At 39.1% G+C, this 14,054-nt stretch overlaps 1 protein-coding gene across 2 annotated transcripts in view; it reads right to left on the bottom strand.

Annotated features, from left to right (window-relative positions):
- Positions 1-556: 556 nt before the first annotated feature.
- Positions 557-14,054, bottom strand: part of GRAMD2B (GRAM domain containing 2B) — a 59,712-nt gene continuing 46,214 nt past the window's right edge. Inside the window, exons 9-14 of one of the 2 annotated variants that reach the window (XM_057736358.1) lie at positions 11,248-11,359; positions 10,443-10,565; positions 9,830-9,917; positions 8,840-8,944; positions 5,444-5,537; positions 557-3,214 (exon numbers count right to left, since the gene is read on the bottom strand). In XM_057736358.1, the coding sequence (XP_057592341.1) occupies positions 3,173-3,214; positions 5,444-5,537; positions 8,840-8,944; positions 9,830-9,917; positions 10,443-10,565; positions 11,248-11,359 (564 nt within the window). In that variant the 3' untranslated portion in view covers positions 557-3,172. Of the gene's footprint in view, positions 3,215-5,443; positions 5,538-8,839; positions 8,945-9,829; positions 9,921-10,442; positions 10,566-11,247; positions 11,360-14,054 lie in introns of both variants that reach the window. The other variant, XM_057736352.1, reaches the window with a different exon arrangement.

Consider the following 14,054-nt stretch of genomic DNA (forward strand, 5'->3'; position numbering starts at 1 on the left):
GAGTTGTTTGCTTTTTTGATATTGAGCTGCATGAGCTGCTTGTGTATTTTGGAGATTAATCCTTTGTCAATTGCTTCATTGGCAAACATTTTCTCCTATTCTGAGGGTTGTCTTCTTTCTTGTTTATGATTTCTTTTGCTGCTGCACCTGATTTTGACTTAGGATCTAATAACAAAAAATAAAAAAATAAAATAGGCAACATCACCAAAGCAAAAATAACAACTAAATCTAGGAATGATGAAGTGTCTTCTCTCTCTTGAAAGAGTCAACTGTAGTAGTTGTTGGAGAAGCCACTAAAAAAGTGGCTCCTGGTGCACAACTGGCAGCAGTGTTGTTTGTTGGGGCAGAGGAAGGAGAAGTGCAGTTTTAAGATCTGAATCCCTGCTGAGAGTCTCAATATTTTTAATCAACTTATCTGATTAAAAAAAGGTTAGAATTGCTCATTATACAAAATTTAGAGGATGTATAAAAGGCCAATGTATGTGTGTGTGTGTATGTGTACACACACATGCAGTAATTTCTTCATAAAATTGGATACCGTAGTTTTATGCTTACCCTTTTTAATGATTTTATTGAAATATAGTTGATTTACAATGTTGTGTTAATTTCTGCTGTACAGCAAAGTGATTCAGTTATACATACATATATATATTCTCTTTTTAGATATTCTTTTCCATTATGGTTTATCATAGGATACTGAATATAGTTCTCTGTGCTATACAGCAGGACCTTGTTCATCCATTCCATACAAAATAGCTTACATCTGCTAATCCCAACCTCTCACTCCACCCCTCCCCTGAGCCCCTCCCCCTTGGCAACCACAAGTCTGTTCTCTATGTCCATGAGTCTGTTTGTTTCATAGATAAGGTTCATTTGTGTCATATTTTATATTCCACATGAGTGGTATCATATGGTATTTTCCCTGATTTACTTCACTTAGTATGATAATCTCTAGTTGTATCCATGTTGTTGCAAATGGCATTATTTCATTCTTTTGTATGGCTGAGTAGTATTCCATTGTATATATGGAATACTTGTGTCTTCTTTATCCATTCATCTGTCGATGGACATTTAGGTTGTTTCTGTGTCTTGGCTATTGTGAATAGTGCTGCTATCAAACACTGAGGTGCATGTATCTTTTGGGATTATAGTTTTGTCTAGATATATGCACAGAAGTGGGATTGCTGGATCATATGGTAATTCCATTTTTAGCTTTCTGAGGAACCGCCATACTGTTTTCAATAGTGGCTGCACCAATTTACATTCCCACCAACAGTGCAGGACGGTTCCCTTTTCTCCACATCCTCTATATGCTTACCTTTTTAATGGTATTTTCCATGCCATTTTTTGACAATATCATTCTGAATAGTGACATAACTTAAGTGCTCTACTATTGAATAGTCTCTATTATTTTGCTGTTAAGCCAAGAATATTCTTATATATAAATCCTTGACTAGATCTCTGCTTATTGCTGTGGTATAAATTCCTGGATAGCAGATTACTAATTCAGTGAAATTTGAACCATTTAAAGCCTCTTTGCACAGCTGTAAAATTTCTCTCCAGAGGTGGCTGACCCACTCTTGAATCTCTAATGGGTTTTAACTATAAAGCATTGACATAGAACTTTTATAAAACTGGACTGTCAGGCATGCAAACATTTTAAGAAATAATGCATATGGTTCCTATTAAGAGTATACAACTTGCCTCACATGGTGATGTGCTTTAGAAACATTATGATGTTTAATTCTCACAATGACACTTTCTCCTGGTACTTTTATCCTCATGAATAAAATGGGGGGAAATGACAGTCACATAATTCATAAAATGAGGACCCAGGAATCAAGCACTGGTTTTCTGATTTCAAAGTTCATTTTTCTTTCCCCTATATCATTGCCATCCAAGAACTTAAATCATCTTTTTGGAAGTGAATACTTGGGAAGAAGGAGGTATGGGTGAGTTGGAAGTAGTAGGGAGGAGGTAAAAAGCAGTTAAAAAGCATATTGTCTTAGTTAAAAGAATTTACAAACTGACAAAACATTCAGTGTTAGCAGGGCATTATAACCAACGAGTATTTATTAAAAGCCAGGGGTGCACCAGGCACAATTCTTATCCAGTAGGCTAACAAATACAAATGATGTAACCAATTCACTTATTAGCTTATCTGATTAAACAAAATACATTTCATAGAAATGATTATAAAATGTGTTATAGATAAACAGAATATCTTTTATATTACAGATATTAGGGTATCTAAATAATTATTAATAAAAACCAGCCAACCCATATGGTAAATAGAAGTTAGCAAACCACCGGTTATGTATTTTAGTCAGCAAAAGAGAAAAGCATGCTATCATGCTGAGATGGGTTTCAGCATTAATTACAGACATCTTATTTTGAAACAAACACAGTCCACCTACAATCTTAAAAATGCAGTGTTTTTCATCCTGTATCAAATTGCTATTATACTTTTTGGTCTAAAGATTAGTTTTGGTCTCTAAGTTTAATTTAGTACTTTAGTCTCATGTCTCACAGATTCTTGACCTGGGGTGGGTGAGAATCAGTCCTATTAATTATTAGTTAGAGGAACAATACAAAACCTAAAATGGGATAGGGAAGGGAAAAAAAAACTAAAATGTTATTTGTTTGAAGCAAGTCTGTCCATTAGGACTTTTTTTTTTTTAATTTTCCCCCTGCTTTTTTGGAGAGTCATGGTAAATTCTTTAAAGGACCGTATTGAGTTTGTTGGCACGTGATATATCCTTTAGGTTGAAGGCTGGTTAAGAGGGGTGTACAGGAGAGGACAGGCGGGTGGGTAGGACTGAAAAGGCTGGAGTGGAGTATGTCAAGTATTGCCGACAGTCACAATAACCTGCTGGACCACAATCATCCAGGTGTCCGCCAGGCTCTTCCTGAGACCTCCAGAGATGGGTCTGTCTTCTTCAGGCAGCAGCACTGGAAACCTCCTCAGAGTCGAGGTCAACTTTTATTGCACAGGAACCCAAGTTATTCCCCTTAGCCTCTTTCCTGAGCCGGTGACCTCCAAGGGCAAGTGTGGCTGGGGCTGCCCGTCCGCTCGCTCCTCTGGCCAGCAGGGAGCGCTCCACCAGAACGCCTGGGGAGCACCTACTTCAAGGAAGTGCGAGGTATTGCGTTGGCCCGAGCTTCTGGCCGATCAGTCCCCATTCTCAAGCAGCTTTTGTAAGCTGTTTTGTATCTTGAAACAATAAGAGAAGAGCTCCTGTTATTACATAGAATGGAGTGTATTAAGGTCATATTTGCTATGGTTTATATGATGGTTGAGATTAATCTCCTCTACCTTGAATAAAAAGCCACACATGGGTTAAATTTAGATCAGGCAAATAAATGCATGAGCATGGCACAGAATTCTGTTTGACAAACCACTTTAAAATGAAAAAAGATAGGGCTAAAAATGAAAGTGTGGCACAAAGATGAAAATGTCAGTAGAGATGAAGAGAAACAGAACAAAAGCCCTGGCAGCAGCAGGTGTGATCCAAATGCATGCAGAGACAATGGAAAACCGGGCTTGACAAAGCCCGTGTGATGGTCTGAATCAGACAAACACCACAAGTAGTGTTTAACATTATATCCTATTAGATGTAACATTTCCCAGAAGACTGAGAATTTCTCAGGGACCATGCCTATCTGTGGATCTCAAGACCACAGTATAGTGTTGGGCATTGAAAATGTGCTTGGTGAAATGTCTGTTGGGCAAATGAAATTTAAAGTTCCAAAGAATACCACTGTGTGCCAGAGGGAACGAAAGAGAAAATTACCACCCCCGCTCTCTAGGGCAGCATGGAAGCCAAATATTTCTAAGCATTTCATCAAAAAAAATTTTATCTTCAATTCTTAGCAACTGATATTTTAGAAAGGAAAACAGTTTTGGTTGCTATCCCATAGCTTCTCTAGCTTGATTGAGGAGACACTGGAAGATAGATTGTGTGGGACTTTGTCACCTAATTAATCTGTTGGTGGCAGGTGAAAAAGAGTAAGGAGTTAAAAAAAAAAAATTCAATTTCCCACAAGGATGACTGAAAGGGCAGTGAGGCCATGAAATGGGGAAGTGACAAGTGGGCAGATCAGGAGGCTGAGACATGACCAGTCCCTGCAGGAGAGTGGAAGGAAGTTGCTGGTATGGAGTAGAATGAGCTGGGACCTGGCTCCGACTTTCCCATAGCGCGCAGCCACTGTCCCCATCACGCGCCGCTGTGTCCCTGCCAGCCTGCCTTTGGCGGGCAGGGCGCAGACAGAGCAACAAGCACATGGCTATGGCGTGGCGACTGTTTTTATGCTAAGATTCCTGTGAGCAATGTAGGCAACTTTTGACATTTTACAACTTTGATCCCTGCATTTTGACCCCAACTCCCCTCTTTCCTGCTTCTGCTTTGGGACACAGGTTTCTGTTGGTACCACAGTCCTCCTAAACAAGTAGCTGGGCTCTGTACAAGATGTGGCCAGCTGTCTGCCTGTTGTGGACAAGCTCTCCTGTTTTCCAAGTCTGTTCACCAATACAGTGATTCAGTAGGAATCATCTGCCAGGCCTTGGTTTAGAACAGAAGCTTGAAGACTCTTTTGCTCTCCAAAATTCAGTGGTTAAATGCTAGCTAAGCCATTTAGTATTGCAGGACAAGCGCGGTCTGACTCACTGGTATGTCATGTTTCTTCCCAAGTGAGCATAACTGCACTGTTATGGAAAGCCACCAAATACTGGGCATTTGTGGCAGCAATTCGAATTGAACAATTCACTCTAAACCTTTCCCTTAAGGATAAGGGTCAAAATGAAGCAGGAGAAGGGAAGGGACAGAGGTGCTGAAAGGAAAAATAAATGTGAACTAGGCTTAACTAAGATATTTCTGGGTGTCTACCTTCTGTTCACCCGCCTCTCCAGTGGCCGTATCCCCCAGGCCTAAGGCTGGATTCTGAGGCAGTAAAGCAGAGGAGTTCCAAGCACCACTCTGAATGCAGACCTCGTTCAAACTCCAGTTCTGCCAGCTTTCTAGGTGTGTCTCCTTGAGCAAGTTAACTTGAAACTTTGATTCCTCTGTCAGGCGGAAACGGTGACATGTATCGCACAGAGACTGAAGGCAAATATTTTATGTATGGCAGCAAGCGGCCTGGGTGGAGCTGGGGCCGCCCTCTCTGGTTGGGCACACTCCCTACGGTGCCTCGCCCAGAGCCCCGTGTCAGCAGACGCTTACGATTGGGCCCTATGGCACAGAGAATGATTTCTAACCGAGGAGGAAAACCACAAGGTCCACCAACCAGGAAAATGAGGTTGAAACCTATTTCTTTGTGGAAAATCCCCTGGCTGTATTTGGTCATTTAGGTGGCCTGTGGCACACCCATGCATGTGTAACCCCTGCCCTATGTCGGTCGACAGGCATGACCGTGACTGCCCCCAACACTGGAAAGAAAGCTTCACCTTTTCTAATCTCATTATGTTAGCCGCAAGCTCTTGGCACAGGACCTCCACATTTAGCTGTACTTGTGACCCCAGGCCGGATGGTGCCGTGTGTCTGCAAGAACAAAGAGAAAAATTACTGTGGGCAGGAATGGCAAAGAAAGAAGTAGAATGAACACATTTTAAATGTATCTGAACAGAAAACTAGGTGATAATAGAATACAGTGTGCATTTAACTTAAATCAGAAAGGCCCTGCAATAATCCTCAACTCCAGACTAGATGTTTAGGGGACTAATTCTTCAAAGCTCAGCTGGAAATCTCTTAAGCTATTTTTGTTTAAGTGGCTGTGTTGTGCCTTGGCCTCCAAACAAAAAATCAGACAATTCTCAAGCATGCAGTTTCTTAAGACTCCTTTCATCAACTCCTGATACCTTCTCTCTGCCCACAACAGCACGAATTAGCAAGGATTATTGTTCTTCTCAGTCATATACGTACTATATTTATAGGAGAAGCAACCATTTACACGAGAACCTTCGTAACGTTTAGGAATGTCTTTTATCAAATTTCTGTTGACATGTGAGACTTTCGTAGCTCCTTCTTTGAGATCCGTCATATAAATGTACTTGCCCTTGTCCAGTAATATAACCTATGTTTTCACTATTTACCATCTGACTGTTAAAGGCAGGGGCTCTTACTTTGGGGTGCACTGGGGTCCTTTATCAGCTAAAACTGTCAGAAATTAATTTATGTATTTATTATTTTAATTTTTATTAGAGTATAGTTGCTTTATAATGTTGTGTTAGTTTCTACAGCACAGCAAAGTGAATCAGCTGTACGAATACATATATCCCCTCGTTTTTGGATTTCCTTCCCATTTAGGTCACCACAGAGCACTGAGTAGAGTTCTCTGTGCCACACAGTAGGTTCTGACCAGTTATCTATTTTACATACAGTATCAATAGTGTATATATGTCAATCCAAATCTCCCAATTCATCCTCCTCCTTCCCCCTTGGTATCCATACATTTGTTGTCTATGTCTGTCTCTATTTCTTCTTTGTAAATAAGATCATCTATACCAATTTTTTCAGATTCCACACATACGCGTTAATATATGTTTTTCTCTTTCTGACTTCACTCTGTATGACACTAAGTCCATCCACGTCTCTACAAATGACCCAATTTTTTCCTTTTTATGGCTGAGTAATATTCCATTGTATATATGTACCACATCTTCTTTATTCATTCCTCTGGAAAAGTGTAGGAAATTTAGAGATGTGTATACATTTCCCTGGAGAGCTGCTCTGAAACCATTGATTAGATTTTCATGTTAAGGTTAAGAACCATGGTCTGTATCTCCTCTCTGTTTCTTGGTTGTAACTTAAGCTGTGAAGTTTTTAGATGGCATTGACTGGTCTAATTTATTTTACATAGGATCTATTTTTGAGACATAAGTACTTGGTAACTTATTGATGATTATATCAATATTAAGAAAGCAATCAGATGTTTTTCACTGAGTAGTACTGAAACAGTTTTTTCTTTATCCTTGATCCATAGTATCAAAATCTTAGATCTCAAAAAGGAAACAATCTAAATCTTTTGGTTTCTAAAGGAGGGATCTGAGATTCAGAGGACTGATTTATCCACATGAAATTCTGACAATCCACAGGCTGTGAAGGTACTAACAAAACTGATACAATGTATACTAACAACATTATAAAGCAATTATATTCAAAAAAAGAAAGAAAGAAAAAAAAAAAAAGAATGGCTCTGCACCAATGAAACAACCAGATTACAGATTACAAGTGTGGATTTACCTACCTGGGCAGCATGGATGGATGACCCTGGAGGAAGTAAGATACTGAGGAAGTTCAGGTTCTGTTACTTTATTAACAGACCCTCCTGTCATGGGTATTCCCTGACCTCATGTCATATGTGACCTTTGTGATTTTCCCTTTAAATGATTGTTTTTCAGATGGTACCTCCTTCTGGGTTATTTAAATAGAATAAATATTCCACCTGCCTTCCATTAGTGGAATTTCCCCCTCATCATCATCAAGTTAATTAAATAACAGGACATGAGGTTCATTTTCCTAATAAAATCAACCCATTATATGATGGTGAACGAATAGTTTGCAATAATGTAGAGTCACCTCCTAGCTCTAAGTGTATTATTAACATTTTGAACAACATGGGAGAGGTTAAGGGCAGGGTATGAAACTATCCCAAACCATTCATTAGGCTTCTTATTAGTGGTTCAAATGTATGTTTATGGTTCAAAAATAATCTGTCTCAGCATCCGCATAAACCATAGGACAAGACTTTTAGGCTATGGTTAGAGTGTAAAGAAAGGCCCTAGAATGGTATAGTGTAATAGTTCTCAAAGTGTAGACCCCAGGCCAGCACCAGAAAACTGGAGAATGGGCCCTGCAATCTGTTTTAACAAGCCATCCAGATGATTCTGATACACACTGAAAATATCCTGACGCACTTCTAGGTTGTTCCTCATAAGCAAGGAACCACTGGTAGACTAGGAAGCCTGTGGTTTTTGTAGTCATATAGACCTGAATCCTGATTTTGTTACAAACTTTAAGACATTAAACTATTTCTCTGAGTCTCAGTTTCCTCACCTGTAAAATGGGAATAACAGCTATCTCATAAGGTAATGGCAAAGATATAATGAGAGGAAGTTGTTTGTATATGTGTGTGAAAGTATCTATTGTAATAAGAGTCTCTAGCACGTGGTATGTACTCTGCAAAGAAATCTCTACTCTTAAAACTCCGGCTAAAAGTATGCTTCTAACATGGAATGATTTATTTTACTTTTTAGAGAATGTGTCAAAATCCTCATGTAAATGTGTTTAAAAGAAAGACCGCTACATCAATAGATTTAATTAGGTTAGGCATGTTAAAAATACTGTGGTAGAAAATCTTCACAGACACATTCAACTAGTTACGAGTCACATGGATCTTTACAGTGGTCAAGAGTTTTGTAAATAAGTGAGTTCAGGTAAAGAGTTATATATGATGAAATGTGCTGAGTTACTTGAATTTCTTTCTTTCTTTCTATGAATGTCTTGACTCACTGCCATTTCATGAAGATAAACTTGACTATTTTAATAAATGGGCCAAGGTCACAACTGAGTCTTAGGATAAGAGAACAAGATAATATGAAATTAGGCTTGTTTCTTGCCTTATCACTGGCGACACTGTAGCAACTCAAGAACATGCAGAGTCAAGTCATTCATTTATTTCTAGGACCCTCTTACTCTTTACTTCCCATGTATACACTTAACAAAATGCCTCATACAGAATGTATCCTCAATTAATGCTTGCTAAGAAGGATGTCAAGCTCAGGCCGAACACTATACTAATGTGACTAGCAAGCAGAAGACAGCACTGGAGGGGACTGTCTTACTCAGTCTGATGGGTGTCCACAATGGAGGTTAGTGACCCCAGCCGCTCCTCCAGAGAATTAATTCTGTATCTCATGTAGAAGGTCGAGATGATTAGTGCACAGACACTGGAAAGGGATAAAAGAGAAATTCTCAGTAGGTTAGTGGCCAGGACCTGATTGATGTTTATAAAACAATAAACTCAGAGGCAACACGGTACGCTTGAGGCAAGGTATTTTCCAAAATGAGAGACACTAAAAAGTCTTTTTTCAACAGACTGATGCTTGCACCAAACTTTAGAACTAGAAGGATGTTGAAAATTCTCTATTTCCTCAATTTACAAATAATGGTCATTCAGTAGTCTCACTCAAGGCCAGCCAAGGCAGATTCCCAAGCTGGTGCTCCTCCTCCCACCAGGTACTGTCGAAGGCCCTGGCTAGCGAGTGTCCAGTCTTATGACTCACAAATTCCCTGCTTTATCTGGATGCCAAACTGGGCGCATCCTCTAGGCTGTTGTGAGGAACAGCCTAGAACTGGGTCAGGCTATTTTCAGAAGAACAACTGGTTACAGGCGAAAAGCAGAGAGGGAAGTTAAAAAAGTCAATGCCTAAGTTTTCAACAAAGGAGATGACGTTTTAAAGTTGTTTTGGTCTCTATCCAGAGGACATGGGAGAGATGGAAAAATAAACAAGAACAAAGATGCTTCATAATTCAGGAAACAATTTCCCAACAAAGAGTATCTACTTAGGACTTAGCCTTCTGCTGGATCTGGCATATTTTGCTTTTCCTTCCTTCCTTCTATTTATTTAAATAAGCAGGGGATGAATATGAAAATGTGACCTAATTTTAAGAAAAAAGGTACTGAAGTAAGAGACAGAAATTGCCCCCCTAAAGGCTTGGGCCATATTAGAGGCAACTGAGATTCACAATGGCTCTTGGTAACGTGATGCCATTATTCCTGTAGTGAAATGAATCATTTTCTCAAGTCATTCATAGTAAGTACATTTACTTACACAATTGCATAGAATATAAGAATATGATGGAGAGTTGGACATTTCTGAGACTTTACTCTGGATATGATTCCAATGGTTTCTGACTGACCTGCTGGGTGGAAAACAAAAAAATTACTATCTTAAAATAATATATCTCCTTCACGCAGCAGTATCCCTATAGGGAAGAAGTACTTGAGAGACAGAAATATTTCCAGGTAATAGAAATCAGAGAAAATACTAACCAAAGCCTTAGGTTCTCATTTTAACCAGTAGTTACAATTTCTTCCCACATGTTTCAATCGATACATATTTGTTGAGAGCCTTCTCTGTGCCAAGCATTGTGATGGAGTGACTGGTGAAAACTACAGACCCCATCCTTGATCTCCTACCAGTACAACTGGTAACCAGTTATGACAATAATTAGTAAATAATAATTAAATAACTTGAGTTTTACTGGTAATTTCTGAATCACAGACTCAAAGTATTCAGAATAATGAAAGGTCCTCCATGAAGGCTATTCACCTTTGTATCCCCCACAGTAAAGCAGTCATAAAGTGAAACATGAGGACCCTTTGAAAGTTACAAGCAGATACCCAGTGCCCCCAACCACCCCGCCAAATAATCCATTCCTTACCATGCCCAGGGAGGCTCTTGGCTTTTCCTTCAGGTACTCTGTTCACAAGGGCATCAGCCCGAGTTGGTTTTGCTTCTCCCTTGGAGACATTCAGCACTGTCTGGGACTCTGTCACGTGGAAATCTACCAAGATGAAACGGAGCTGGGTAGGTTTTCTCCCCAGTGTGTTTAAACACACAGGATCAAACCACAAAGCAAATCAATCCCTTAATATACATAATGGCCAAGAAAATAAACGGATCTTCTCACAAGCTGGTTGAGTGGTTTGGGGATGAAATCCAATGTTCACGCAAATAAGGAATGAAATAATATAATGGCAGTCTGTCCTTATCCCACTGACTCATGGGGACGATTCAGCTATAATAATATTACTAAAGAAGAGGTAAGAAAATACTGCATGTTTCTGTCTTTCAACCACTCCAATATTATGTCTATTTAAGAGACTTTTTTTTTTTTTTTTTTGGCCACACCACGCAGCTTATGGGATTTTAGTTCCCTGACCAGAGATGGAACCTGGGCCCTCCGCAGTGACAGCACAGAGCCCTAACCACTGGACAGCCAGGGAACTCCTAAGAAGACACTGGTTAAATGTGTATGAAGGGAAATGGATTTTTACCACACAGGCAATTCCTTTCCCTTCAACTTTCAAACCACCCTTTGTTTAGAGTCCCTTCTTAATTGTTAGCTCAGAAGATGTGTTGTGTTTTGGTTGGTTCTGTTTTTTGTTTTTGGTTGAGACAGGGATGTTTTGTGGAGAATTTTGTGGAGAATTAAATTTCAGGAAAGATACAAAAATCTCCCAGACCTCGAGAGTTCTCAGATTCAGGAGTCTGAGATCCAGAACTGCTGTATCCTTCCATGTCTTGCCTTCTTTGCCGTACCACTCCATCCAGATCTGAGAATTCATCGTTGAAATCCTGAAGGGAAATAATGAAATGAAGAGAGGCTCATTTTCCTTTATTCAACAGACAGGACTTTGTTACCTCCAGGCCTTTCGCTTAGGCCTGACCTATAAAATACAGAAAAGAAGGAATGATGACCCCATACTACTGGGTTTCCTCAACAGATCACAGAGTATCTGTTACTGATTTTTCTGAGCAGTTAGAATTCTGTCAACAAACAGTGGCCAACTTGTTTGAAACAACAAATGTCTAGGAAAAAAACTGGAATGCTGATGACTGAAAAGCTTCCAGGAAAAGCTGGAGAAGTCTTCATTAGCATTTTGTAATGCAAAAAAGTGACTGAAACAGACATATACAAGACAAAAAAGTAGCTAGAAAGTTCTAAATGCATGTTCTAAATGCAGAGATTTTCTCAAATTATAGTTTTAGAAAAGGTATTGGACACAGAAAAGGGAAAATAGCTTTAGCAAATTAGACACTGAAAGGAAAGTTTCAGCTTTTTTCTTTCCTCAAACAAATCAAAACAGGGTCGGTAACGTTACTTCTAAATGACAAAAGGGTGAGAGGCGTGAGGAGTCGGGAAAAAGCAGGATGTTTTTACTGTGTATCCCACTTGTTCCCAAAAGTGCTTAAGAAATGAAGAAACAAGAGGCGTCACTAAAATGTCCTGGCGAAGATACAATTAGGCAAGCTTTTCACAATTTATTTAGCTGCCAAGTGAAGAAGAGGAGACATGTCTTGTAAGCAAATTAGCAACCTTTCATCTTCAACTAGCTGTCTCTGATCATTTCAACAGTCATTTCAACTTCATGCAAGAATTTATAGGGGAAGGGAAATTAAAAAATTTGAGTCTTGTCAATTTAATAATTATTAACTGAATGCCCACCATCAATCAGGCAGTATGCAAAGCTCCACATACACATGATCACACCTAACCTTTACAGCCACGTTAGCAGCTTGGCATTTTAATGGATGAAGAAACCTGGCATTTTACTGCATGAAGAACCTGAGTCAGAGCAGTTAAAGAGCTTGCCTGATGGCATAGCTCAGCTGGGTGGAACCCAGATTTGAAACCAGGTTTGATGGATTCCAAATTGTGTTTCATTCTATTTTATACTATTTCTCACTATTTTTTAAGGTAGATTTTTTAAAAAACAGATAAAATTCACACGCAGCCGAAAAAAGAAAAAGAAAAAAAGAGAAATAAAACTAATTTTTGTATATTGATCACATATCCCGAAATATTGCCAAACTCCTTTATTAGTTCTACTAACTTTTTTTGTGTGAACTCAAAACAAGATTCTACTACACACCTATTAGAATAGCTACAATTAAGATGACTGACTATGAAAAGTGTTGACAAGGATGGAGAAAAAGTGCAGTTTTCATACACTTCAGGTAGAACACCTGGGCAATGCTTTCAAAGTTAAACATACATCTACTATATGATCCGCCATTCCATACCTACATATTTATCAAAGAGAAATGAAAGCATATGTCCATAAAAATACCTGTACGTGAATGTTCACAACGGCTTGATTTGCAATAGCCGAAAACTAGGAACAAGTCAAATTATCCATCGACAGGTCAATGAAAAAACTAACTATAGTGGCTTTTAGAATAATCGCCTTGTTGTACAAGCATCACCACTGTCTTATTTCACAACATGTTCACCTCCCTCTCAAAAGAAACCCTTTACCCATTAGCAGTCAGTCCCCATTTCTCCCTCCTCCCATCCCCTGGCAACCACTAACGCATTTTTCTGCCCCTATGGATTTGTCTACTGTGGACATTTCATATAAATGGAATCCCACAATATGTGGCCTTTTGGGTCTGCTTTCTTCCACTTAGCATAATGTGTTCAGGGTTCATCCATGCTGTATTATGTATCAGTAGTTCTTCCTTTTTATGGTCAAATAATATTTCACTGTGTGGATTTATTATTACATTGTATTTAGCCATTTATCAGCTGATGGATATCAGAGTTGCTTCCACTTTTTGGCTATGATGTATAATGTAGCTATGAACATTCTGGTTTAAGTTTTTGTGTGAACACGTTTTCAATCCCTGTACTTCTTAGCAGTACTCAAAAAAAGATTTGCAGATGTTGAAACTCTGGGCTCATACCACTTCACCAAAGGTATTAAAACATTTAACAATTATCAATTTGGGAACAACCATTTGAACAACATGGCTAGGACTCTCTTGGGCTTATATTATACCATCACAGGTACAAATCTTGTACAAATTGGGGGAGCTACTTCCCATTAGAGATTTACTCTATAGTCAAAAGCTCTAAGGAAATCAAAGAATCTCTGCCTTTCACTTGGGCATTCCAGCTTTCTTCTTTTACCATTATTTCTGGGTATCCCTCCTCTTCTCTACTAAGCTGTAAAGTCTTTGAAGGCAAGAGCTAGGTTTGATTTTTCCTGGTGTCCTTATGGGTACACTAGCATGGTGCCTTGAACATAGAAGACATTCAATGACTTGTGAGATGAATCATGCCCTACCCAAATAGACGGGTGAATCCCTCTAAAACAACACTGACAAACAAACAGAGCAAGATTTGCTGAATACCTTCGTGGACCAGTAACTGGCCAAGACAGCGCACTATCATGTTTCTTTTCTTTTGCAGGATGACTCTTCAATTACCTGAAAAACTTTATGACCTGCTCTGGTCCCCTCTTCTTCTGGACAGAAACACCTTGTT

This window comes from Hippopotamus amphibius, chromosome 1 (genome assembly GCF_030028045.1).
Source record: "Hippopotamus amphibius kiboko isolate mHipAmp2 chromosome 1, mHipAmp2.hap2, whole genome shotgun sequence".
In the NCBI taxonomy this organism is placed as follows: domain Eukaryota; kingdom Metazoa; phylum Chordata; class Mammalia; order Artiodactyla; family Hippopotamidae; genus Hippopotamus; species Hippopotamus amphibius.